Raw genomic sequence first — 27,465 nt, forward strand, 5'->3', positions numbered from 1 at the left:
GCACTGTTTTTCACCATGCTGAGGCCCACTTGAACTGTCTCACACTCTTTATAGTAAAGCTTTTCACTTAATCACCATGGGAATATGTCCTTTCAGTATGTAGAACATCCTCAATTATGCACTGTCAAGTAATACACCCCTGGACATCACACTGAGGTATGCTAGGGCAAGTATATTACTGTAAGCAAATTTGTCTGTTAACAAATTCTTTCCAATACCTGAAGACACCGAGTAACAAGGGGTCCATTATAATGATTCTGATCATCTTGACAACTCATCATCCCCTTTCACAGTACCACTTGACCCACAAGGAGATTCACAAGGAGATTCTTTTTTGTCAAAACCAAAAAAATATTGTTGCTGACTTTCTGTCACTTGCATTATCTCTTGACTAAGTTGATTCCCATTAATCAAAGTAACATAGCCTTTTAATAACAGGACACTTATGGATTAAGGTTGTCTATTAACAGCATAAATCACTTATACATTTCTAATGTCTAATCTTAGTAGGGGTTATTACTTAAACAAAACACCACTTGTAAACTTTTAAAACACTGGGTACAAAATTCCGAGCAAAATTGAAAAATATTAGTGTTACTGTAAAACCAGCCACTTTTAAAAAACCTGTTACTACATAGGGGACATGGCACAGACAGCAAAAAATTATCAATGTGATAAAAGACAATGCATATAACAGTGAATAAAAAGAAAATTTTCCCTTATCCGTTAAACGTAAATGAGTTCTTTCCAGTGTTCTTGTATACAATTTAGGCCAAAGACCAAGCTCAGCAACCTTATGAGGTCATTCAGCGTTGAAAGGAAAACTGAGATTAAAAGGGTTTTAAGGTGTAACATGAAAAAACCTCGCAGTTGCATACCTCTGTCATCATCTATGCCCTTTCTCCAAGAATTTGTAGGTCTTCATATGAATAATTTTCTGACTAATTTCTCCTCACCGTTTTCCATTAATTGTCCAAGCTATTTCAGTGTCTAACATCTGTTTTCCAGCCCCTGGACATCACCTCTTTCTGCACCTTCAATATTTGTAATATAGTCTTCCAAACACACTTCAGCTATGAATCTTCTAATTTTGATGGGTTCACAAGTTACTGACTGTCCTCATGTGTGCAAAGCCACAAGAAGACTCAGGTATTACAGTCAGAAACTCCACGTCAACCCTTCCACAGCAGACATAACACTCACATGTGATTGACCACCGTCACCACCCCTAGAAGGGGTAAGGCACACACTAGAGGTAAAAGATGTTCTAAAAAGATGCTTCAATGAGCAACCATAATAGCATGAGACATAGACCTGGTCACTGGTATAGTGGAAAGTTTCTTGGCGCTTTAATTGGTTGTTGAAAGTTTGTGCCTCTCCTGGGGCTATAAAAATGAAAACTGGAGACAAGTTATTGTAAAATTTATTTACCTCCCTCACCCATCCACACTTCTAAATAACAAAACAGCCTGGTTTGTAGTAGTCATACCAAATAGCATCCATCCCAGGTGATCTTGCTGTACCCAAGCTAGCCTGGCAGCAGACTTTCCATTATTTGTGGAAAAATTGGTTCCTTTGTATATGTACAAATATACAAATAAATTTTTATTTGTGATAATAATGGAATGTTGAATCCTATATGGAGGATACCACTTAGGCCAGGTATTCATGATCAGGTTTACCTGTTAGTCCACCTGTCAGTTCACTGAAACTGATGGTAAAACTTATGTGTAGACGACAGTTTGTGGGCAGAGTCAGTCCACTCACTAGAACGGGCGAACTAATGGAATTACCTAAAGTTCTTCCGACTGACTGACAGGTGATCGCACGTGTAGATGGGTAAGCAACGACTTTATGACAGTTCGTCTTCGGATTTCACCTGAGAAGGATCTCAGCTGCTTGGACCAGAATATGAATAAACTATGTATAGGCCTAATTCATTTCATTGTTAGACCCTGCGGCGCTATTTGTAGACCGTTGTGAGTCCAAATCTTATGATAAAAAATAAAAAAATATTTCCATGTGACACAATTTGGTATAGGCCTAGGCCAGTGTCCTGCCGTTTTATGAAAGGTTTTACTAGTGAAAGTAGGGTTCATGGTCCATTTCATAAATAACTGAACCAACCCCCAGTTCTAATTTAACCTTATTCATTAATATTGTATGAGAATAGATCTCTCTCTTTAATAAGCAATATTTAGACCACACTAAGTTACGCCTTTTTGCTTTCTTACTTTTAAGTGAATTGCCTCAGCAGCTACTCTATGCAACTCCATCTCATTAACAGGTAGTGGAGTTTCCATCGCTGGCATATATTATTGCCATGATGAAGGCTAGGGGAGAACTGAGGCCGATGTCGTCGAGTTGACTGTCCGACTGACAGTTCTACTCTACGTGTGGACGCTCATCCATCGAACGGTCGTGGGTGAATTGACAGGTAGACCTGATCGTGAATAACTGGCCTTACAGAGTACTTTGTACCACTATATGTAGACCGTAACAGAGGAATTCTTTGTAGCATCCCTTTAACCCCAGCTGCCTTTCACTCATCTGTTCGTCTAGGTCTCTTCCAACCTACCTCCAACTTTCTTAAATTTACTCTGCTGTAATACGTACTTACCTCACTGAGGAAGGTATCTCTAGTGAACTGTGTTCAAGACCAGAATGTGACTTGGAATTTTTGCTTTCCTGGCCATAGCTTATTAAAATGACAGCATTAGTTGGAATGTCTATAAAGGAGAGAAAAAAGGGCTCACTGATTGTGCAAAATTGTAACTGTATTGTGCATCATCACAGTCATGAAAAAACACCGTTTTTCTATGATGATACTATTATACAACAATACAACAATTCTATATCTAAAATTAACTTCCAGTGCTTTTAGTAAAGGAGGTGACGAACATCTCTGAGCCCTTTAGAAATGTATGATGCTCACCAATAACTGAAAACTGAACAGGGTGCAATTTTAGGATATTCTATGATTATCTAACAAAAAAAAAAAAGCTATAAAAAGAAAAATGATACTGGTCATTTAAAAACTTATAAAATACTTTCAGGGAGTCCCCGGTTATCGGTGATCAGGTTTTATGGCGCTTGTCTAACGACAATGATAGCTGGATTTCCAGTGCTGTTATGCGCCGATCTCCGGTTATCGGCGTCGATCCCCACTTAACGGCAGTGTGGATCCCCAGTTATCGGCGCGCGCTATTGTTTATGATTTTTGGTTATCGTCACACTGTCGGGAACGGAACCCCCCAAATAACCGGGGATTGCCTGTATTCTACAGTACAAGGCAATAAAAATGATGAAATAATTTTAAATAAAGACAAATGCGCTCTCATACAATATTTACAGAAATTAATTTAACATTACAATCAGTACTTCCTTCTCCCCCTAAAATTCCCCCCAAACTTCTTATGAGCTGGTGGAGGCTTATGTTCTTCCGGGTTTGTTAACCAAGAAGGTTTCAGAAGTGAGGTACCAGACGTGGTGCCTTCATCACCATCCTTCTTTGGGGATTTATTTTTCCATTCAGATGGGACATGTATTTTGTTAGGATTACTCGGCTCTCTCTGCTGCCTAAAATTTTTCCTCCCCCTAAATGAAGGTTTGTACTCCTCTGGATTTGTGAGCCAAGATGGACGAAGGAGTGAAGGCTTCTGTTCATCTTCTCCTTTGGGCTCACTGACCTTTTGCTTCCAATCTGAAGAAACATGTATCATATTAGCGCTGTTCTTATCCACAAACCTTCGTATCTTCCATGGAAGCATAGAGTTATTTCCATTACCATTTTTATCTGACCTTCGGTTATTAGAGAAAGTTTTTCCACCTCCTCTTTGATTTCTGAATTGAAATCCATTACCTTGTCTTTGGAAACCAGTATTATTATCCATATCACCTTTACATTCAACATTATCTTCATCTGTATAACTACTATTATTCTGAAAGCATTCTGTATTTTCATTTTGTGGCATTTTAAATTTTGGTTTTTTCCCTTTTGGTGGAGGATGTGATGGCCCCTTTGGTTTCACATGCTGATTTGTTTTGTCAGGAGAGCCATTTTTATCTGCTTCTGCTGCTCTTAAAGCTGCTGTCCCATTAACCACAACTTGCTCAATAGCATTTAACTTCTTTGGTCTTGATTTTGCCCAATTATCACTGGAAGCAGGATTTTCTGTTCCTGTACTATCTGTCCCTTCAGTTATACAAGTCTTAGCATTCTTTGCTTTTTTCTTCTTCTTTTTCGGCAATTTACTGTTTTCATTGCCATTATCTATCACACCTAAAGTATCATAGGAAGGGTGATTTTCTGTTTCTGTACTATTTGAACCTTCAGGTATACAAGTCTTAGCATTCATTGCTTTTTTCTTCTTCTTTTTTGGCAATTTACCGTCTTCATTGCCATCATCTGTCGTGTCCAATTTTCTCATTTTAGGTGAAACAATGCTTTCACTATCAAGAGCAGCCTTCCTTTTATATTTATTTTTTATTTTCTTGTGAGATAGTTGCACACCACCTTCATTGTTCACTAATTCAGACTTCTCAGAAACAATTTCCAGATTGTTGTTTTTCTCCATCTGAAAAATGCAAGGCTGTTGTTGTAAATGACATATGTACTAAATTTTACAGACCAATGTAAACAATAATACATTAATTTTACAGACCAATGTAAACAATAATACATTAATTATCTTAATGCATAACATAAAAAATCTATTGTTAACATTACAATACCACTGTAAGTCAGTAGAGGATCCTGTTTTCAAAACTTCATAATTGTTACATACACTACTGTTCGTAATTTTTATGTAAAAGAGGTAAAGACAGTCTTTTCAAAACCTAAGTCTTGTACTATTACGGTATTTCGCTACTTTATAGTCTACTACAATTTTTACCTTGGGTATCAATTGCTTTTTTGCTTTCTTCCAGTTTGGATACTGTTCCCGGAAAATCTGAACTGCTGTTGAAATTCTTTCGTCAGCAACAAACTGAAAAATGGCCCGTTGTTCAGCTGTAGCACCAGGCTGTGGAATTAAATTGTACAAATGAGTTTCATGTTTGGACATATAACACAAATGCCAAACAACTTGACAATCATAGTAACAACTTCGGCTGAAAATACAACATATTCAGATGGAAATAGTTTACATTGCTTAATATATGTATTCAACTACTTTCACAAAATGGCCAAAAAAAAAAACTCATCACAAACCATAAATCATTGTCACTTACAGTTTTGTTAACATTTGAAAGTATATTCGTATCAAAGAGGGTTTTCTGCATCAGCCTTTCTGAAGGAATTTCCTGTGAAATCAAGAAATAAAATAAAATTACAGGGCTTCAATGCCAATAAAATAATTTTCAAACTGGAAAAATAAAACCACAGATATACCAGAACTGAATGATATTTTTTTAAGATGACAATACTTATTTGTGCCTCATGACAGCATTCATACAGTGATAACTGCTAGTGTCTGATCATTTCCCATAAAACAATGTCAACTAGCAGTTACACGGCTTGTTTTGACATTAAAAACAGAAACTCAGTTAACGACAGCTCCACAAACCTAATGCAGCATGCAAAAAATCTGAGTAAGTAGCAAAGATTTATAATGTTCAGGGGGTAGAAAAGTTTTAAATTTATAAAATAAAGATGGTTAGGCCATGTGATGGGATGGGGAGACACGCATTCAACAGGATCAACAGGAACTGACAACAAAGGAAAGTGGTGAGAACCAATTTTGTGTCTAACCCATACGGGCAAAATGTGACGTACTTGTGTAAATGTTAATGGTGATGGTGAAGTACTTACCCTGAGATAGGCAACTGCCTGAGACAAAATATCTACTACTTTAACAGCTTCATCATCCTCTTGCTCCTCTGACAAACTCTTTCTTTTCCGGTTTTCTTTTTTCTGAAGCTTAGCTATGGCGTGATTCTGAGCTTCAACAATATCATTTTTCCTTTCAGCAACCTACAAAATAATAAACTAGTTAGAAAAGATAGAAGTTCAATAAAATAAAACTGCTTAAAAAACTGCACAATGAACATTGTGTAAATATTTCAGCAATTTCAACTCAGTATTTGTAGTATGCAGAGAATAACCAAAATTGCTATGGAAGAAAGATAATCGCCTACAAATTAAAAAAAAAGGGGGAAGTGAGATGTAGTGTACAGTATACATTTAAAATGGTAAATGCCATGAATGAAATTAATTTCCACAATGTACTAGTCATATGGTAGTCTGAAAAGCGATTACTCCCATTAAATAGAATATCCTACAAGAGCTTCATGAACACTACATCTAGACTACAGCAGCTTATGTCACTACAGTACTGTAATGTCACTTTCAACATTTCTTCTACATTCCCCACTGAAGGGTTAGCATACTTAACCTAAGTTAGGAATTGTTTTCCCGAGTTAGTGTCATATGAGGAACTAATGTGTTATCAAAATTCTAACCAGAAGTTACCCAACAAACAAGATCAATGCATGAATATTAGACTAAAGTCAATACTGCCTAGGCTTATAGAACTAAAGCCTGGGCCAAAGCAAACTTCAGTGGTATGTAATATACTGTACTACTGTATTAGGATAGTCGAAGTGACTGTAAAGCTGAATTAGGTTTGCCTTGGCTTAACAATTTTGGATGTCACTAGCTTGAGTTTCCAGTCTTCTCTTCAGTTTATGTTTCATAAAGCATGGATCTAGCCTATAGCATACTCCATATACAGCCTTGCCTAATTAAATATTTGTTTTATTTTTTCATGAACCTGTCACTTAAAAGGTCATCTTCATCAGCATAACCATTTTTTACCATGTGATTATATGCATTAATGTGTAATCTGCATTCTTTTCTGTCCTTCCTGTGTTCTTTCTGCCTGAACTCCCATTGGGTCTAACTCTTCATCAATCCCCTTTCTCCATAATTTCTGGGGTCTTCTTCCAGGTTTCATCCTGCTACTGCTTTTCTGACCAAGCATTTTTCAAGATAAAAATGCAAAAATTCTCAGTATAAGAACATACTGAAAAGTATCCAGGTCAGTTTGCCATAATTTTTATGATTAAAAGTAGTCTCAAGGTATTTTCAGTACTAACACATCAAAGATGACTTTTTGTGCATTTACATTTGAAACAGAAATTACATATCTACTGCATCTTCCAAAAATTATTTTGTCAAATTTGGAGTTACACTTTCACAGTCCCCCCAAGGTTCCACAAGACAGACCAACCAATTACAGTATGAAGAATTCTCTTATAGTTGGTCTCAGACAGAATAGTGCTTGTTGGCACAATGATAGAATATAAAGGACTCAGGACAGGAAGGCTCTATCTCCTGTCCTACAACAATTACCTGGGCTTTACATCATACTCACACATGTGTGACAAGTTGGCACCATCTTCATTGCACCCCAGGTCTGTGCAAGATAAATGTTCACCTCAGTCCCATGCCTTTTCATCAAGGAAAGTGGGTGGGTTTGAGGACTCACAGTGGCTACCAAGAACTGACAAGTGATGAAATGGCTTAGCTCCTAATACAGAAATCCCAACAACCCAGATTAATTTTTGGTCCATGGTATAGTCACAAGTTGTTAATCATTTTCTTTATTCCGGATACCCATAGGGCTTGGCAATAAAGAACAGGGAACAACACACAACCTAACATGTATTATTCTTGTGGTTCGAAGGTGGCTTACCTAATTATGCAATACTCGTATCTCAGCATGACCACTCTCAAGGCAATAGTGTTTCAGGAATTTTTTATTCAAGGTAAAGTTACAGGTTATCAAAAGTTTCTTTATTCCTGATACCCATTTGGGTCTGGCAATAAAGAACAGGAGACACACGAACCTATACAAGTAAATGTACGAGTATCATCCATTGTGATTATACAGTGACTTACCTAATTATGTCAGGTCTGGCTGCAAGATTATTGAGACTTCATCAGTTCATGAATACTGTCTACATTATCACTCCGTACACTCGAAGACTTCTTCAAAGGAAAAATTTCTGAAGAAAACTAACGGACTCACCTATCTATAAATTACTCACGGGAAACTCGCCCATTTGTGGATTTTTCTGTGGAACGTATCTATAAATTATTCGCGGGAAACTCACTATATGCAGATTTTTAAATTTTTTCGTAGAGCAATATTCTGTATTTTCATATGATTTACTGTATAATATTTAAATAATAATGATGTACAATAAAGGGATTTTGACAAAGGAAAAATCTATTTCTGGGGGAAGACCTGTGTCACCCAGTGAAATGGTTCCATTTAGCACATTTCTAGGTATAAGAATTGCTACATATACCAGAGAAAAAGCTATCTAGAATGCCGGGGTTACCACCCCCGGAGCGATCACCTATAAACGATGTCGATATACACTAGGGGTGAGCTTAAACCACTATCACAGGCCTTCGTCCTACAGATCTCTCTATTCTCAAAGTCCCAACTTGAGTGTGCTGTTACAAACCCGTAACCAAGGATACTCACTAGCTCACCCACTAAGCGTCATCACGAGACCGCTCGTCATCCCAATATTAGCACCCACCAAGCCTAGTATAACACCCGGGTGGGTAAGCAGTGTGAGGATGGGTCACTGGGTGACACAGGTCTTCCCCAGAAATAGATTTTCCTTTGTCAAAATCCCTTTCTGGCTCTACCTGTGTCACCCAGTGAGTGACAGAGAATTAGCCATACAAGAGCTTGGTGGCACGCCTCAAAGAATACTCAATGGATCTAAATAAAACTTAGAGAAAAGTTCACTGTGTTTTAATGCTGACCATTCATAAAATCAACCATAAATCCAAAACTAAGAGGCACACAGATAAAAATTCATAAATTTATAAAATTAATCAAACCAAGACACTTAAGGCTAACAAAATATGACTGACAACAAGGTGCCCGTGGAATGTGAATGGGCCAGGCTGTGAGGCAAAGCCGACCTAAGGGTAGACGCAGGGCAAGCAGGCGAGACAGGAAGGCTAGAGACTATACTCACAGGTAAAAAGGGGGGAGGAACAGTCATGAATTAAACCCGAGCTGGACCAGGAGGGACAATACTTCCTGCAGCAACTGTGGAATATTTAAGAGCCTCTAGAGACTTAAGATAGTGGCGTTTAAATACTGTTGGTGATTTCCAGCCCGTATATTTTTTAAGATCATCAAAATGATATTTTAATGATAAAATAAAGTTTGTTCATACTTACCTGGCAGATATATATATAGCTGTATTCTCCGAAGTCCGACAGAATTTCAAAATTCGCGGCACGCAGTGGCCGGGCAGGTGGTTAGTACCCATTCCCGCCGCTGGGAAGTGGGTATCAGGAACCATTCCCATTTTCTATTCAGATTTTCTAACGCCACTGACTCCTGAGGGGAGGAGGAAGGGCAATATGAATATATATATCTGCCAGGTAAGTATGAACAAACTTTATTTTATCATTAAAATATCATTTTGTTCATGAGACTTACCTGTCAGATATATATATAGCTGAATACCACCTTTGGAGGGGGTAGAGACAGCCAAGAATTAGGGAAAAACCAATTTATTGGTAAAATTATTTTGGTTCCTTATCTGATAGCGTAGCTGACTGAGTGGTTACTGTCACTCTAGTCTGCTTCTGCTTTACTAGAGACCCCAGTGAGGTAGTGACCTATATAGCTGGCGACTTCTAGATGATCTGTCAACGGGGCGTGACCACAATGTGACTAGATCGTAGACCATACAAAGAGGACAAAAGAGCATTACTAACCACCTAACCAACACCTAAAGCGTTAGTTTGCAAAGGATTGGGAAGACTGCCTCCAGTAGTCGACCCAACAACCATAAAAACACAATTAAAAAGGGATAGGATCAGAGTTACCCCCTGTCCCCAAGGTTGCTGAAGCAGCAATGTATGGCCCCAGTGAAAAGCATTTTTCGTATGCTACCTAAACATCTCGCCAAGAGTGTGAGGCAAACACCGAATTGCTTCGCCAAAATGTGGCACTGAGAATGTCACTGAGTACCATATTTTTCTGGAATGCCATGGAGGTAGCAACTGCCCTCACCTCGTGAGCGTTAACTCTCAACAACTTGAAGTTGGAGTCGTCACAACTAGAGTGTGCGTCCTTAATGACGTCCCTAATGAAAAATGCCAGTGCATTCTTCGACATAGGTTTAACTGGTTGCCTCACAGCACACCATAAATTATCCGAGGGACCACGAGTGTCCTGGGTTCTTTTAAGGTAGTACTTGAGAGCTCTAACCGGACATAGAACTCCCTCAGGTTCCTGTCCAATAAGGTCTGCTAAACCTTTAATTTCAAAGTGTCTAGGCCAAGGGTTAGAAGGCCTTTCATTCTTAGCCAAGAACTTAGGGCTTAAAGAGTAGACAGCATCGTGTTCCTTGAAGCCCACATGACGGCCTTGAACTTCGCTCACTCTCTTCGCCGTCGCCAGAGCCGTGAGGAATGCCGTTTTTCGAGTAACATCCTTAAGAGATGCAGAGTGGAGAGGCTCAAAAGGACTAAACATCAAAAACTTGAGCACTACGTCCAAGTTCCAAGCAGGAGGAATTAGCTGAGGAACCTTAGACGTCTCGAAAGAGCTCGTAAGATCGTGGAGGTCCTTATTGTCAGACAAATCTAGTCCTCTGTGTCTGAAAACAGTCGAAAGCATGCTCCGATAACACTTGATAGTCGGAACTGCTAAATTGAGTTTTTCTCTTAAGTAAAGGAGAAAATCCGCAATCTGGCTCACAGTGATAGAGGAAGAGGAAAAGCCCTTCTTTCTACACCAACCTTTGAAGGTTGCTCACTTCGCTAGATATACCCTGTTAGATGAAGAACTTCTGGCTCTAGCGATGGCCCGTGCCACCTGGCCAGAAAAACCCCTCGCTCTGACCAATTTTCGATAGTCTGAATGCAGTCAGGTTCAGAGCGGGGAGGTTTTGATGATATCTCGCGAAGTGGGGTTGTATGAGCAGGTCTGCTCTCATAGGAAGGGTTCTCGGAACGTCTACCAACCAGAAGAGAAACTCTGAGAACCAGTGGTTCGAAGGCCAAAACGTGGGGATGAGAGTCATCCTCGTCCCTTGTGAGGCCGCGAACTTGCGTATGACTTCTCCCAGAATTTTGAACGGGGGAAAGGCGTAAACATCTATTCCCGTCCAATCCCAGAGAAGAGCATCTATCGCAACTGCCCCCGGGTCGAGTACAGGTGAGCAGTATAGAGGGAGCCTCGCTGTTCTTGAGGTCCTGAAAAGATCCACAAGATGGCGACCCCAAAGTTTCCAAAAATCTTGGCAAACCTCCTGATGAAGGGTCCATTCCTTCGGCAGGAGTAGATGGCGCCGACTGAGCAGGTCTGCTCGAACATTTTCGACCCCTGCAACAAAACTTGTGAGAATCGAAATGTTGCGAGCATAGGCTCAAAGAATAATCTCTCTTGCAAGGCTGAACAGGGAACAAGAGTGTGTTCCGCCCTGTCTCTTGAGGTAATCCAATGCCGTAGTGTTGTCCGAGTTTACTTGAACTACACGATTACAAACTTGGACCTCGAAGAATTGGAGAGCTAAAAGATAGCCGCCAAATCTTTGATGTTGATGTGCCAGGACACCTGTTCCTCTCTCCAGGTTCCTAACACTTCCTCTCCCCTTAGTGTTGCCCCCCAACCTGTTGACGACCCGTCGGAAAAACAACACTAGTTCGGGGTTCAGAAGCTTGAGGGAGACCCCTTTCTGCAATTTCGCTGGATCAAGCCACCACTACAGATCCTCTTTTACAGAAGGAAGAATTCTCAATTCCTCTTTCAAGTCTTCCTTGCTTTGCCAGTTCTCCAACAGAAAGAACTGAAGAGGCCTGAGATGCAGTCTCCCCAGGGAAACAAACTTCTCCAGCGAGGAAATGGTCCCCAGCAGACTCATTCATTCCCTCACCGAGCATGTTTCCTTCCCCAAGAAGGCCGAGACTTTTTCGTACATAGAAGTTGCCGTTCTTGCGACGGAGACGCTATAAAAGCCGCTGAATACATCTGAATTCCCAGACACAATGGACAGTGAGGGGATCAGCTGCGACTTTTCCACATTGACCAGAAGTCCCAGGGACTTCACGAGTTGCAGAGTCAACTGAAGGTCCTCCAGATACCTTCGCTTCGACGACGCTCGAATCAACCAGTCGTCCAAGTAGAGAGAGATCCTGACGTGCGACAGGTGCAACTGCATCGCAACCTTCTTCTTGAGAAGTGTAAACACCCTCGGAGCAAAATGTGACGCCAACAGCATGTGGTGTTCCCAGGCGGTCACCCATCCAAGTACTGACCAGACCCAACGTTGCGTTTAACTTCGCTGATCGGACGAAGCGGTGCTCAATGTGGTATGGCCGTTGTGCAGAGTCCAAAGCAGAGAGCCCTGAACTGGTACGTCTAGTCCCCAAGACAACCTGAGATACTTCATCGAACGTGGATGAATTGGGACGTGAAGATAAGCATCTTGGAGATCCAAAGATACCATCCAATCCCCGGGATGAAGGGCTCCTAGTATTGACTGCGAGGTCTCCATCTTGAACTTTTCCTTCCGGACCAAGATGTTCGGCCTGCTGACGTCCAAGACGGGTCTCCAGCCTACTGAAAGTTTTGGGACTAGAAACAATCTGTAGTAAAATCCTGGGGGACTGCGAGTCCAAGACCTGTTCCACTGCTCTCCGCCCGAGCATCTGTTCGAGCAGGTCAAACAGAATTTTCTGTTTGACAGGATGGCAATTGGGAAACAAAAAAACAAAGGAGGAGGAGACAGGAAGGGAATCAAGTAACCTCTCTCTAACACTAGGAGGGACCAAACGTCTGCCCCTCTCTCTTTCCAGGCTTGTGCAAAATGAAGCCTGGTTGCTAATGGTGTCTGGAGATGAAAGGAGTCACTTGCTACCTCTCTTGGAAGTGACATTCCTTTCGGGAAAAACTCTCCCTCGTGGTGCGGGTCTCGTGTTGCTTCCCATGGAAGCCCCTTCACGAAAGGGCTGCTTCTTCTTAGCCAACTGAGGAAAAGAAGAGGACGATGATGGGGCCAAAGGACGTTTAGAAGAGCTGGAAAGGTCTTGGGTTGCCTTTTCTTGAAGGTTGGCAGCAATATTCTTAACCAAAGTCTGGGGGAAGAGATGGCTCGAGAAAGGAGCGAACAGCAGCTCTCCCTTCTGCGCTGGTGAAAACAGACTTCACCGAGAAATAGCGAAACAATGCTCTCTTTTTTCAAAAGAACCGACGAAAACTGAGACGCAAGTTCTTCAGAGCCATCTCTGATGGCCTTGTCCATGCACCGCAGTACACTGGACAGCTCCCCCAGACTAATGGAAACCGGATTAGTAGCCTTCGTGTTCAAAACTTCCAGACACCAGTCCAAGAAGTTAAAGACCTCAATAGTCTTGAAGAGGCCTTTAAAATGGTGGTCCATCTCAGTCAGAGTTCAAGACACCTTAAAAGAAGACAAGTGGGATCTTCAAGAGGCGTCGACTAGGATTGCAAAGTCCCCTTGAGAAGTCAAGGGAAGCGTTAAGCCAATGTGCTCCCCTGTCTCATACCAAATGCCTGCTTTGTCGGACAAACGTGAAGGAGGCAAAGCGAAAGAAGTCTTTCCTTGATTTTTCCTGGCAGCCATCCAATCCTGGACTTTCTTGAATGCCTTTTTGGTAGATAAAGACTTCCTCATCTTGAGAAAGCCAGGAGTCCTTCTCGCTTAAGACAAAGACAACTGCGAAGGTGGAGAGAGAGGAGCCGAAGGTTGAAAAGTCTCAGGAAACAGATCCTTAAGTAAAATAGCCAGAGTCTGATAATCAGAGGAAGAAGAAGACGAAAGATGTTTCTCTTCATCCAAAGGCTGTGACGAAAGAGGATGTTCTTCCCCAGCTGGCGGGTCTTGAGTGAGTGGTGAAAGAAGTTCCGATTCGCCGATACGTAAGCGGGAACTCCCGCGATTTGAAGAAGTCGTGGCTAAATTATGAAGGACATCAGAAGTTGAAGCGGGTAGTTGTGCGTCATGATGTACAACAGGAGCGGCGTCAACACAAGAAGACTTTGAAGCTATATGGCGAGGCGGCGCTGGAGTGTCATGGCGTGGGCGTGAGAGGCTCCGTGGCAAGACACGAAGAAGAGTTTCTGGCGTGGCACGTGGCAGAAGCGTCATGGCTAGGCGCGTGCCGAAAGCGCCAAGGTGAGGCGGCGTGAAGCGTGAGAAGCGCCGAAGAGCAAGAGACGCGCTCCTGGCGGCGTCTCAAGAGAAAAGTCCAACACCTTAAATCGGGAAGACGATTAGGAAGCCACTTAACACTCTCTCTAGACGACAGACGAAGCCCCAAAACATCTAGCAGACGAGGAAGATGAAGCAGGAGACGAAGGTGAAGGTCTGTACCTCTTAACAGGCAGTTTCGAATCTTTGAAAGGTTCATGAGAGCATCCAGCTGTTGTTGCAAACCCAACAAAATCTGACGCGTTGGAGAAGCAACTCTCGGGAGAAGGGCTGAACCTGAGAGAAGAGAGGGGCGAGAGACGTATACTTCCTTCTCACAGGGGAAGAAGCTCTAGCCCTTGCCTTAGCGCGACAGGGGGGTCGAGTAGCGTCATCATCCGAAAAACACTTTATTCTCTTCTGCGGAGGAATATCCACGCAACTTTCTGGGGAAGAGCACAAACGTCTAGAGGAAGAGGACGTGAAGCGTCCTCTCCTCTAAGCTTCTCTTAAGAGGGCGAGAGTTCAACCGAGAGCTCCAACCCCGAGGCGGGGAGGACATGTCGGAGAACGAGAAGCAATCCTTCAGGATGCGTGCCTGTGCACGATCCCTGGCAGCCTGGGTAGCATCATCAAGACCTGCCAAAGGGACGCCAGATCGGTGGGAAGCCCCCGTAACCCTCATGCGGCTTTCGACATGCCCCCTCCCTGGTCCTGGGAGTTCAACAGAGGTCCAGGCCTAGAGGCATTATAGGGCCGATCTGACGCCCCCTCCACAACACTAGGGGCACTAGCACTAACACTTTGCACTTGAATTGCATTCACTTTAGTTTCAAGAGCACGCATCGACTCCAACACCAGAGCCAGGGTATTACCTTCTGCAGCAACATACTACAGGGTTAGTACTAATATTTACTACAGGGTTACTAGTAGGAGAAAACCCTGACTGTCCATCTAAGGATGCACTCTAGGAGGAAGATCTCCTCAACCTATCACGCTCCAATTTAAGCATATAGGCTTCATATTTCTTCCACTCACCCTCAGATAATCCCTCACATTCATTATACCGATTATCATAGAGCATTGAACACCCTTACATATCATACATAAAGTGTGAGGAACTATCGAAGTCTTCGATAGCCTCACCTTACATTCACCAAAGCTACAGACTCGATAGCTAGAGGTAAGACATCTTAATTACAATAAAAGTCAAAAGCAAAATCAAAAACGGTCCACAAAGAGCGTATGCCAAGTCACAGATCCAGTCGAATACCAAAAAACAACCAAAATACTTAAGTGACAAATTTCGAAATCCAAATGGCGGAGGAACTGACAACAGGTGTTGACAGTCTGGCAACAGAGAAAATCTGAATAGAAAATAGGAATGGTTCCTGATACCCGCCTCCCAGCGGCGGGAATGGGTACTAACCACCTGCCCGGCCACTGCGTGTGCCGCGAATTTTGAAATTCTGTCGGACTTCGGAGAATACAGCTATATATATATATGACAGGTAAGTCTCATGAACAAAATTCATATTATGGAAAAAGTTAGTTGAGGTGGCCACTGCACGAACATCATGAACCCGAGGTACTGATTCCGGGTTTGCTTGTTTAATGAAATAAAGAATTTGTTGCCTGATGGCTTTTTAGGGAAAGATTACCTCCATTTTCCCCTAACAAAAAGGGGGCCTGAAGTTCTTTTAGACGTCCTATTTAAATAAGCCCTTAAAGCATTGACTGGGCACAAGGATGGATCCTGTGGAAGAGGAATAATCTTCCAAGGAGACCATCTATTCTGTGGATTTTTGTTCTTTGCTAAAAAACTGGGGTCTGGGGATAACAGAACTTCATCTGACGGGAGGAAATCAACATGATTGGGCTCTCTAGAAAGAGCAGACAGTTCAGAAATTCTAGCTCCTGAGGCTAGACTTACTAAGAATAATGTTTTTCTTAACAGACTCAAGTATGAACATAAAACATTATCAGTGTCTGATGCCAATTTAAGTACATCATTTAAGTACCAGGAGACCGTGTGTGGACGGGTTGCTGGTCTAAGACGAGCACATGCTCTAAGAATTGATGAAAAATAGGAGTCTGTAAGATTAATATTAAAACCATGTAAAAATATTCTTCTTAAGGCAGATTTTGTTGTAGTAACAGTACTAGTGGCCAATCCTTTCTCGAATAGTGATCTGAAGAAAGAGATTGCTAGGTTCGTGGTCATTTCATGAGCTTTGGATTCCCTCAAAAACAATGCTAACTTCCTAACTGCTGAGTCATACTGTCTGAGGGTAGATTCTCTCTTATCAGATTCTATGAATAATGTATTAAGAGGGTCAATGTTAGCATCCTTTTGTGCTGCAAATTTCATGAAGTCCATAAAGCTAGGGCACTGAGAATTCTTGAGGAAGCTGACACAGTCCAAGTTTGTACTACTGGTGTCAACTGTGGGTTGGGGATATGTTTGGGAGTGAGCTTCAACTCTAGAAGTAAAGGAAACCAACTGCTCTTGGGCCAGTTGGGTGCCACTAGTGCTACTTGACCTTTGAATGATCTCAGTTTGTGTAAAACTTTCATTAACAAATTTATTGGAGGAAACAGATAGATCCTTTGCCACCTGTTCCAGTCGATTGACATTGCATCTATGGAATAAGCCAGAGGATCCAGATTGGGAGCCACGTAACACGGAAGTTTGTGGTTGCTCTCTGTGGCAAACAGGTCTACCTGAGACCCGGTACCTGAAGGTAAATCCACGAACGACTCCTTGTCCAAGGACCACTCTGACTCCAGCGGGGTTGTCCTGGACAGTGAATCTGCAATGACATTCCGGACACCTGCCAGGTGGGTGGCTGACAGGTGCCAACAATGTTTCCTTGCTAGGGAGAAATTGCGATCATCACTTGATTGATATGGCCCGACTTGGAGCCTCCCTCTGTTCAGGCAATGTACTATTACTGTATTGTCCAGCACCAACCTGATGAACTTGTCTGGCTGGACGAAGTTTCTTTAATGTTAGGAACACTGCCATTGCCTCTAAGATGTTGATATGGAACTGGCGGAACACTGTCGACCACGTTCCTTGAACTTTCTCATGTTGGGAATACCCTCCCCAACCACTCAGGGAGGTGTCTGTATGGATCACAAGAGACAGAGGGGGAAACTGGAGAGGTACTGACTCGACAAACTCTTGACTGTTGACCATGGTGAAGCCTTTTCCTCAATATCTGCGGGATCAGAGACAGCTTGTCTCTGCTCCTCCCTGTTGGCTCATTTCCGCCATACTCTGTTTATATCTTTCAGTTTGGCTTTCAGCAGCAAGTCTGTTACTGAAGCAAACTGAAGAGAGCCGAGAATCCTTTCCTGGGTGCAAGACGCAGAGGCATGTTTGTTTTTGAGGAACTGTCTGGTAGCTTTGGCTATTTCTTTCCTTTTGCTGGTGGCAGTGAGTTTGTGTGTGCTTAGGTCCCAATGAATTCCTAGCCACTGAAATTGAGCTGCTGGAGCTAGGCGTGATTTCTTTCTGTTTATTTGGAAACCGAGGTACTCCAAGAAGGTGATTACTATATGAGTTGCTCTTTGACATTCTTTGACATTGGATGCCCAAATTATCCAATCGTCCAGATACGCAGCCAGCATGATCCCTTGGGTCCGCAGCTCTTGGACTACTGTCTCTGCCAGCTTGGTAAAAATTCGGGGCGCTATGTTGAGCCCGAATGGCATGACTCTGAATGAGTATGCTTGCTTTCCTAGTCTGAATCCCAGGTAAGGGAGAAGTTTCGCAATCGGGACGTGATAATATGCGTCTGTAAGATCTGTAGAAGTGGTGACGGCCCCACGAGGAAGTAGGGAAATACCTGCGAGATTGTAAGCATGCGAAATTTGTCGCATTGAATGAATGAATTGAGACGGGACAGATCCAGAATTACTCTTCGTTTGTCTGAGTCCTTCTTCGGAACACTGAACAGACGGCCTTGAAATTTCAAGTGTCTGACTTTCTTTATTGCATTCTTCTGCAGGAGTTCTGTTGCAAAGTCCTGTAAGTCTTGGGATGGGTGTTGAAGGAACCTGACTGGTGGAGGAGGCCCTTGCTCCAGCTCCATCCCAGACCTTTCGAGATTATGCTGTGGGCCCACGGGCTGAAGGTCCAATGGTCCCTAAAGAGATACAATCTCCCTCCTACCTGGGGTGTCTCATTGATTGGGAGGTCCTGCTACCTCTGGTTCCACGGCCTCCTCTTCCTCGTGAGAGGGACCTGGATGCTGTCCTACCTCTGTAGGCGGCTCTAGCTCTGCTTCCTCTCGCATGTCTATTATAGCCTCAAAATGTCCCAGAGCTCTCAAACGAGGCGTTGAAAGCTGGGGACGTCATTTAAAGTTGGCGCAGCGGAAGCATGCTGAGTCGGTTGCACCAGTACGAACTGCTGCTGAGGATGCGCCTTAGATGTAGAAGGCTGACCGACATGCGAGACTGGAACAGCTTGAAGCACTGTTGGGGCTTGAGGTCTCTTAAAGCCCTGGAACCTCCTGAACCTTTTCCTATCTTTAGGTTGAGGTCCGGAAGTCTCACAAAATTTTCTCTTGAAGGGAAGGCGCCAACGAGAGCGAAGACTCTGGTTCGCTCTAGTAGCCTCCGCCATAACATTATTGACCTCATCCTCTGGAAAGAGGTTAGGTCCCCAGATAGAACTTCTCACTAGCCTATTAGGCTCGTGCCTGATGGTGGCCTCTGTAAAGATGTGCTTCCTGCAGTTCTGTCTGGCTATCACAAAGTCATAAAGATCCGATTGGAAGGAAGCCAATAACGACTTTGTAACGACCTGAAACAAAGGCTCGTCATTGAAAGCTAAAGCCGTTACCTCTGAGATGGTGGCTGAGTGCAGGGAGCAACTCAACCTGCACCTGGCCTCAAATTCTGCTTTGAGCAGAGCTTCCGGAATTTTGGGAAGTTGCTCACTGAACAGGGTGGAGGCACACTTGGGGTCGAGTTTCCCCACCGTAAAGGTTGCCGGAGCTCCCAACCAACACTCCGAATCTCCAGGGAAGAGAAGAGAAGTAGAATCCGTTTCCCGGAGTTGAGGCATAGGCTTGCCATCTAGCCCCGCTTGAAGGGTCAACTCTGTAATTTTAGTAGTGCAAAGGGGTTGGAATAGGTCACCAGCAGAGAACATAGTAAAACTTCCCTTGAAGGGGGTAAGTTTCAGTGTTCTCGCACTCCCAACTTGTGAGAGTGCGCAACAGGGTGGATTGAGTGTGGTCCCTTGGGAAGATAACCGTCTCCTTAGGGACCTTATCAGACCTAACCCAGGCTTCTTCTGTTAACCTGGCGAAACCTGGATAGGGGGGTACTAAGTCGGTTGGAAAGAACTCCAGTTCTTCCAGACGACGAGTGCCTAAACCTTCGATGGTCAATGTGCCGTTATGCAGGGGGGCATGTAAGGCCAGACGCCACGGGTTTCCCTTATCAAAGGGGGGCAGTTTAGAGGCATCCGGGACAACATGGGACTGAGGTGCTGCTTCGGATTGATGAACCCGAGAGCAAGCTTTCCTGGGCCTGCACCTGCTGTGCCAATGACTGCATTAATTCTCCGAAGGCTGAAGGCTTGTAACCAGATCTTTAGCCTAGCTTCCATTTTTGAGTCGATCTTTGCATCAAAAGATCGAGAAAGGCCTCAGAATCAAAACCAGGCTGTGGAGACTTAGATTTCGAATCTCTGGACCTCGACCCCTTATGAGGGGGAGTAGCCTTACTTATGGGCGCCACTGGTTTGGGAGCCGGTGACGACCTAGAGGGAGCTGGCGGATTAGACCTTAGAGGATTAGAGGGCTTTGGAAAGCCCTTCTTCTGAGATTTCACCTTGGGCATAACAGACCGAGATCTGTCCCCAAGGTTAGCTGGTTCCGGAAATCCCTGGAAGGAAGAGGAAGAAGAAGAGGGTGAATTAATAAAGGAATTATCCAAACTAACCCCGCCTGCCTCACTTACCACCCTACCTTCTACCTGATGGACGTCTACACCTACAACCATAGGCTCCAGATGAATGTTTATAGCCGCCACCTCTCCGCACAGGGTGTTGTCTTGGGAGGGTTGTGTTTCAAGTCTGATCTTTTCAATGATCGGGGCGGCTAACTCCCTCGGTAATGCGGCGGAGATCCGGGCACCAGGGTAGAGGAGATTACAGATCTCCTCCGAAAGCATGTAAGGTTTGCCGGACGCAACATTCCTCCCGAATCCGCTGACCCAGGACTTTAGGGACGACAGCGCTGCTGCACGGATTACTGGTTTAGACTGGAAGAGAAGGTAGGATTAGCTGAAACATCCTTCTCATTGTATGTTTCCATATGAGGTATCAATACCGAAAGAGACTACAGGTTAGTAGACTCTCAACACTTACAGACTCCTCAGACGCCAGTCCGTAAAGAGCGTAACAAATTTCACAGCCATCTGGGTGCCAAACGATTACATCCCCAACATACACTGCGCAGCTAGAGTGTGAGCGGCACACTTCGTGCCCGAACGATTGCTGGAGAACGGCCGAGCACCCAGGTTCCTGACAACGTACCATCTGCAAGCGGAATGATGGTATATGAGTATCATAAAAACAAGCGCTGCCGGAACAGGACCGCGCTGAGAGAAATCCTTAATTTAGCCTAAAAACAATACAAGGAAGTAAGGCAATACCCCTCCGGGACTGATCCCAGCAGAAAATTGCTTAAACTGATGAATGTTCTAATGAAATTATAAATGATATAAACAGGAACACTATGGTACTCCGCCGTGAATAGCCACTGAAATTCATTGTGTTTATATTTATGGGGCGTAGTCGCCGTGGCGGAGTGGGGGGGGGTAATGGCCCCTTATCAACCGCGACTCACACCACCAGAGTGATAATTGAATAAAAACAACGAAAAACAGGGCTAGACCGGCGGAGATGAATTCTAACATATCCTATATGGTATCGTGCATTCACGGAACAATGTTCGACGCCCAGCTGCCGACCAGAAAACCATTGAAGCGAGCTAACAAACACCGCCCCATAAGGGAAAGGTAGTAAGTGACGGAACCTGGCGGAACAGCGACCGGGTGGGTGGGTAGCACCTCCAGACGCCGAAAATATCACCCACGGGGTGCCGAACTAAAGTGAACGGCTACCCCCTTTTGGGATAATGCACAGGTGACGACACAAATACTAACCAATAAGGAAAGAAGACGATAACAGGCTACAAACACGAGAGTATGGAGTAAAATGGCTGTAGCCTACTTTCCAAAAACCAAGATCCTTGGTCTAGTCAGGGAGGTCAGGGGGAATGCCACAGGTGTGGGGAGAGAAGGACCTAGGTCGTAGCTCAGCCACCTTCACAAGACTAGAAAAACTTGGACAGGAGGAAAATAAACAGTGAGGGGTACCTCACGCTAAAGGAACTCATGACAAGGCAAACCTAACCTCCCAAACCTAATGGACTGGTCTGGGAGAGTTAGGTAGCCTAACATCGTGTAAGAGCACTCTTACACGTTTAGCCTAAGCAAGTTAGGCAATTAAACTACCTTATCTAGAAATCACACTGCCAAATAGGGACAAACAAAACACCATAGAAAACATTCGTGAAATGGGGTAGCCTAGGATTAAACATATCTAAATACCTAAGTACATACATAATCAATACGACGAGAGGGAAAGCCAGGGAATACACCTTAACTTCGGATGCATTTGGGTACATGTACCCAAAATGGCTTCCCTGACGCCGAATCAATGCAAAACTTAATCTAGGAATATAAATGTCATCCTTCCTTGTACATAACAGCTAACATCAAGAATAAATAATTTACACCAACGAAGGAACCAGTTCGCTGGAGGGGAAGAGAGACCGATAAAAAAGGACCCAGCCCTGTATAACGGTAACGAAACTCTTCGTAAAACCTAAAATATGTAGCCTCTGAGACAAACAATCCAACCAAAATTAGTACTCAACTTAGATGGTGAGAAAATCTCGTTGGAAGACATGATGAGCTGCAAAAAAAGGGAACACAAACACTATGCAAAATTTCACGTGTTCTACGCAAGATGTGCTAAAATTGGAATGACGAGCGGTCTCGTGATGACGCTTTAGTGGGTGAGCTAGTGAGTATCCTTGGTTACGGGTTTGTAACGCACACTCAAGTTGAGACTTTGAGAATAGAGAGATCTGCAGGACGAAGGCCTGTGATAGTGGTTTAAGCTCACCCCTAGTGTATATCGACACCGTTTATAGGTGATCGCCAGGGGTGGTAACTCGGCATTCTAGATAGCTTTTTCTCTGGTATATGTAGCAATTCTTATACCTAGAAATGTGCTAAATGGAACCATTTCACTGGGTGACACAGGTCGAGCCCAGAAATAATAATACAGTACTACAATATATAATAGTATTAAGATTAAATAATAATAGTATAGGGGGTCCACTGTACTCACCTTTTGGATGTCATGTGACTTAGGAAAGGAGTGACGGTCTACCTTTTAATGAGGGCCACTAAAACAATTCTCAGTCCATGTAGAGAGAGTGGTTTGTTTGTGCTAAGGTGTAGGAAAAATAGGACCATCTGGGATGTTTGCTGTGACATCTAGGTAAACCTTAAGTACTTGAACCAGGCATAATATTTTAAATGAAATACTAAGTTCCTTTGTCAGAAAAGGGGATTTTCCTTTTAAAAAGGTCCTCATTCTTGGCCAGGAATGATAGGCCAGGAGACAACAGCAAGTGATAACTAGCTGTATGGGTGAAATGACAAATTTTTAGGTGTATGGGTGAAATGACAAATTTTAAAGTAATCTGTATTTTTCCTAACATACAAACCTGAGGTCTTTACATATGGGAGGGTCCTGGTCTTCGACAAGGTCTCCCCATTCCTTCCCATCCACTCTCAGAGAGGTGAGAGGACTTAGTCTAATGGAGAGATGACAACTATCTCTTTGGGGTGTTGTACACACTTCTCCCCCAGAGATACTTTGTGCCTCAAAGCATCAACCAAAGGGTATTCACCTACACTTCAAGAGGCTAAGTTGGGTTAAGTTAGGTTGGGTACTTAACCTAACTTAGCACAGCCTAACTAGTTCTAGCCTAACCTTACCAGACCTGCACTTCAGTATCCTGGGATACAATTCAGTATCCAGATGTAAATGGATACCAAAGATGTCTTGCTTTGTTTGAGGGTGCAAGGAGACAGAACAGAACAGCACCAACTTCAGTAAGTCGAAAAAAGAAGGACTATGATCAAGCTTCTTGAGAAGTTGAACGAATTTCTGGAAGTCAAGGTGCCAAGACCAACTGTCCTTATCTCTTGACTTCAGCGAATGAATTGTTGCAATTGCATCCATCTTGCTTGGGATGTGTCTGGTTGGCCACTGTATTGAATATTCTACTGTCTACTTTTGTGTACCTGCACTGCAAAAAGAGTAGATTAAAAGAACACTGGGACCTTTTGCTAACCATGGCACTACCTTGGTGTCGTTGCTATGAAAGGAGTGCCTATTCAGACCCTGAGACTCCTGAAACTGTTTTAAGATCCACATAACATTCCCTCCCTCTCAGGTTGTGGATCAGTTGGTAAATGCAGCAGCAGCAGCAGCAGCTACTGCTTACATCTCCCCACTCCTCACAGGGCGAGTGTAACTACATCAAGCCAAAAGAAATGGAGCTCCTACACACCACTTCCTAACTGAGTAGGAACCAAAAACAAGTTGTCGGAACTTAGTTTATAGGTGCTGCTGATCTCCCGACGAATCAAGCAGAATGACAGGAGGTTGGAAGTTCAAGACTTGAATCATGGATGCAAAAGATGTCTAGGGGCACTAACAGCATCTGAAGTTTCTAAGAGTTCACTTATCCAAGTACTGACTAGCCCCGTTTCTAACCATGGATGTGAAAGGCGTTTCCTAGACATCAACAGAATCCAGTGTTCCAGGAGGTCACCTATCCAAATACTGACCAGATCAATCATTGCTAACTTCGCTGACTAGACGAGAAGTGATATGTGTTTTCAATGTGGCATGGTCGATGGCTGTTATGCCCACGGTCCATAGAGACAGAGCCGAACAGTAACAGCTTCGGAGCTGCACTGTCGGCGAAAGCGGTGAAGACTTAGCTGGAATACCTTCAACTCTCGCCAATTGATGGACTTTTGTTGATCCTCCTTTGTCCATCTCCCTGCCACGAAAGACCTCCCTACTACTGCTCCCCAGCCCTGATCCAAGGCATTGCATGACATTACATCTGGGAAGTTTGATTTCAGAGACTCCTCGAAGGAGACTGTAATACGTCGCCAACCATTGAAGATTCTCCCGTATTTCAAAGTCCCATGGAATTCTGACCGTCTGGTCTTGCCATTTTCTGTGAAGCATATGCTGAAGTGCCTGAATCCAATGTCTCCCCATGGGAACTAGTGCTATCAACGAATTCAAATACCCCGAACAGACGAAGCTACAGAGATATCGGGGGACTTTCATGACCCAAAACTCGCCTATGCAGGTTTGAATTGTATCTATTCGTCTCTGTGTTGGAAAAGCCTTCAAAACTATAGTCTGAATCCTCATTCCTAGATATATAGCTTCCTGCTTTGGAATGAGGTCCGACTTGTCGAGATTGATTGTTAAACCTAACTGAGAACATAGACTTAGAACTATCTCCTTTGCACGGAGAGCCTCTCTCAGGCTGCTCGCAAGAATTAGCCAGTCGTCCAATTACCTGAGTATTTGAATCCCTCAAGAGTGAAGGAGGCCTGACACTGGAGCCATCAACCAAAAAAATATTTCGGGGGGCTGTGGAGAAGAAAGCACACCTGGAAACTGCCATACTCTCCCGTTCCAACAAAACCTGAGAAGATGACGAGACTGAGGGTGAATGGGGACCTGAAGAAATACATCCATGAGATCGATGGAGAACATCCAATCGTTCTGACAGATTGAAAGAAGAACTGATCTGGGTGTCTCCATCTTGAATGAAGTTTTGGGCACAAGCTGACAATGAACATCAGACTGTAGTACCCATTCAATGGAAGTGGAGCTGGTTCCACTGGTCCCTTTGTTACTAAAGAATTTATCTTGGCCTCTAGAGCTCTCCCTTTAGTCGAAGTGGAATAATAACTGTTGAATCGGATAGGAGTATTTGACAGAGGAGGAATGGACTCCAAGGGAACCATATACCCTTCCTTGAGGACTTGGATGACCCATTGTATCACTCCTAAGGATTCCCAAACTCTCCAATACTGTCCCAACCAGCCCCTATTGCTCCCTGTGAAGGAGACGGCCCCTATTTCCCAAAATTTTGCCCCCCTATCACGCGAAGCAGACCTTTGCCCACCAAAAGAAGCTGAAGAATTACCCCTACCAATGACTAAGCCCTGAGAATTTCCTCCTCTAAATTTCTTACAAAGGCAAACAGGCTGGTCCTGCAAACCCCGCTTCGTCTTATCCGAAGCTTGGGGCTTCCAAGAACTGGAAGGCTGGTGAATGACAATGGGAAGGTTATTCTTACTCTGCTGTGACCCAAACTGAGACCTCTCTCTACTAGCCAGAGCATGAAGGGATTCTATAGAAGACTTCACCCTGCCAAAAACATCCTTCCTCTCCCTAGCAATAGCAACACTATTCTTCCATTAGGCAAAAACCTAACGTCCGGATGTGATTCGTTCTCTTTAACCTTCCCAAAACTAAAAGCAGCATTAAGATTATTACCCACACTAGTCAAAATATCCCCTGACTTAGAATGAACAATAATTGGACGAGGTGGATAACTTCCCCAACCATCAAGCATACGACAAGATGAGCCAGACCCTGACTTAACCCCACGGAATCCAAAAATCTGCATAGGCAATAATTCCGCTACAGGTCTAAGAGCTTGCCTATCCCATACGTACATAAAGTCTCGGTAACATAAATTTCCGACCTAGGCCTACATGGATCTTCCCCATTGCCTTCAAGATCTACATCACTATCCACATCTAGCTGAGTATCAGGGAAGGGAGACTAGTAACCACGGTCCTGCTATGCACTCCAGTCGGGACACTCCCACTACCTGTGGAATGGTGTGGTTCTGAATGAACCGACTGTTGCGATGGGATTGCTTACATGCAAAACCAAAACAGGACCGGGGGAGCTGGAATAAACATGATTAGCCAAATCGCTAACTTCTTCTTCTTCTTTTAACGTGCTTTTTCCCATTTTTGTATGGGGTAAGCACGATGCCTTCTTTTGAAGGACTTTTTTGATTTGGCTTTGGGGTAGACCTGTGGTCTCGATCGGCTGCCCTGCCTGACATCGCTTAGACCCCGGTAGCGTATGTTTCATGTATCATACCCGACCCAACGCCCTTTCTTTCCCAGCAGCGAGAAGTTATTGCGCGGGTATGGCGAGAGTTCGAGACGTGTGAGATGTTTGTTATGTTTTTAGGTGTTGTTGTAGTGGCTTTGTTTTGTGTGTATTTAGTCTGTAACATCCATTTGCTTTTTAAGCAAACCTATCCGTTGATTACATATATAATCCCGGGATGTCTACACGGATAGCAAAGTGTCTGCCTCTCTGATCAGTCGGCTACAGATTTGAACCCGCGCCACAGACCTCACGAAAGTCCGAAGCTGCTGCTGTAACCGTCAAATCGCTAACAACACCAGCTAAGTCCTTGATCTGACTATCTACATGATCTCTATAGTTACCAAGGATAGAGCTCAAATCATTGAAAGATACACCTAATCTCATTGTTTGGCCTAATTCAGTCAGAAGAGGTAACAGGTTTAACTGAATCATCTACCTTCTCGCACTGACCTGGTAACACTGCAAGATCTGGTAGCTCTGAAAAAACTTGCACACTTGAAGCCACACACTTACTTCTAATCTTACGCTTGCTACTACGCCCTGACTGAATGTAAGACATGCACTCCTGACGTTGCAACCCAGGCCAATCCTTACACTGATCACAGCTAACCTCAAAGCAGCCATAACCCCTATAATCAAAACAGACAGTATGAGCGTCAAAAACAAGGTTAACACTTAGCTGTTTGCAGCAAGAAGCGTCGTGTTCGTTGAAGCTGATACAGCTATGCTGCTATGACTAGATAAATCCTCCATAATAATGCAGAAAAATTGCACTAATATCTAAGAGTAAGATTACTGCCAATACAACAAAGAGCTGTCAAGAATTGTGTGCACTGGACAGCAACGAAGAAAGGAATAACTTGGTGTGGGAGGGAGCGGCGTCACTCCCCCTGCTCTGGGGGGGATTGGGTTGTTTTTACTTT

At 43.6% G+C, this 27,465-nt stretch overlaps 1 protein-coding gene and 1 pseudogene across 1 annotated transcript in view; both read right to left on the reverse strand.

Annotated features, from left to right (window-relative positions):
• Positions 1–2,756: 2,756 nt before the first annotated feature.
• Positions 2,757–27,465, reverse strand: part of LOC136830234 (uncharacterized) — a 45,574-nt gene continuing 20,865 nt past the window's right edge. The window contains exons 2-5 of the mRNA XM_067089533.1: positions 5,813–5,974; positions 5,233–5,304; positions 4,896–5,024; positions 2,757–4,577 (exon numbers count right to left, since the gene is read on the reverse strand). Coding sequence (XP_066945634.1) covers positions 3,375–4,577; positions 4,896–5,024; positions 5,233–5,304; positions 5,813–5,974 — 1,566 coding nt within the window. The 3' untranslated portion in view covers positions 2,757–3,374. The remainder of the gene's footprint in view (positions 4,578–4,895; positions 5,025–5,232; positions 5,305–5,812; positions 5,975–27,465) is intronic.
• LOC136830504 (5S ribosomal RNA) lies at positions 12,259–12,375 on the reverse strand (annotated as a pseudogene).

Source organism: Macrobrachium rosenbergii, chromosome 46 (assembly GCF_040412425.1).
Source record: "Macrobrachium rosenbergii isolate ZJJX-2024 chromosome 46, ASM4041242v1, whole genome shotgun sequence".
NCBI lineage: Eukaryota > Metazoa > Arthropoda > Malacostraca > Decapoda > Palaemonidae > Macrobrachium > Macrobrachium rosenbergii.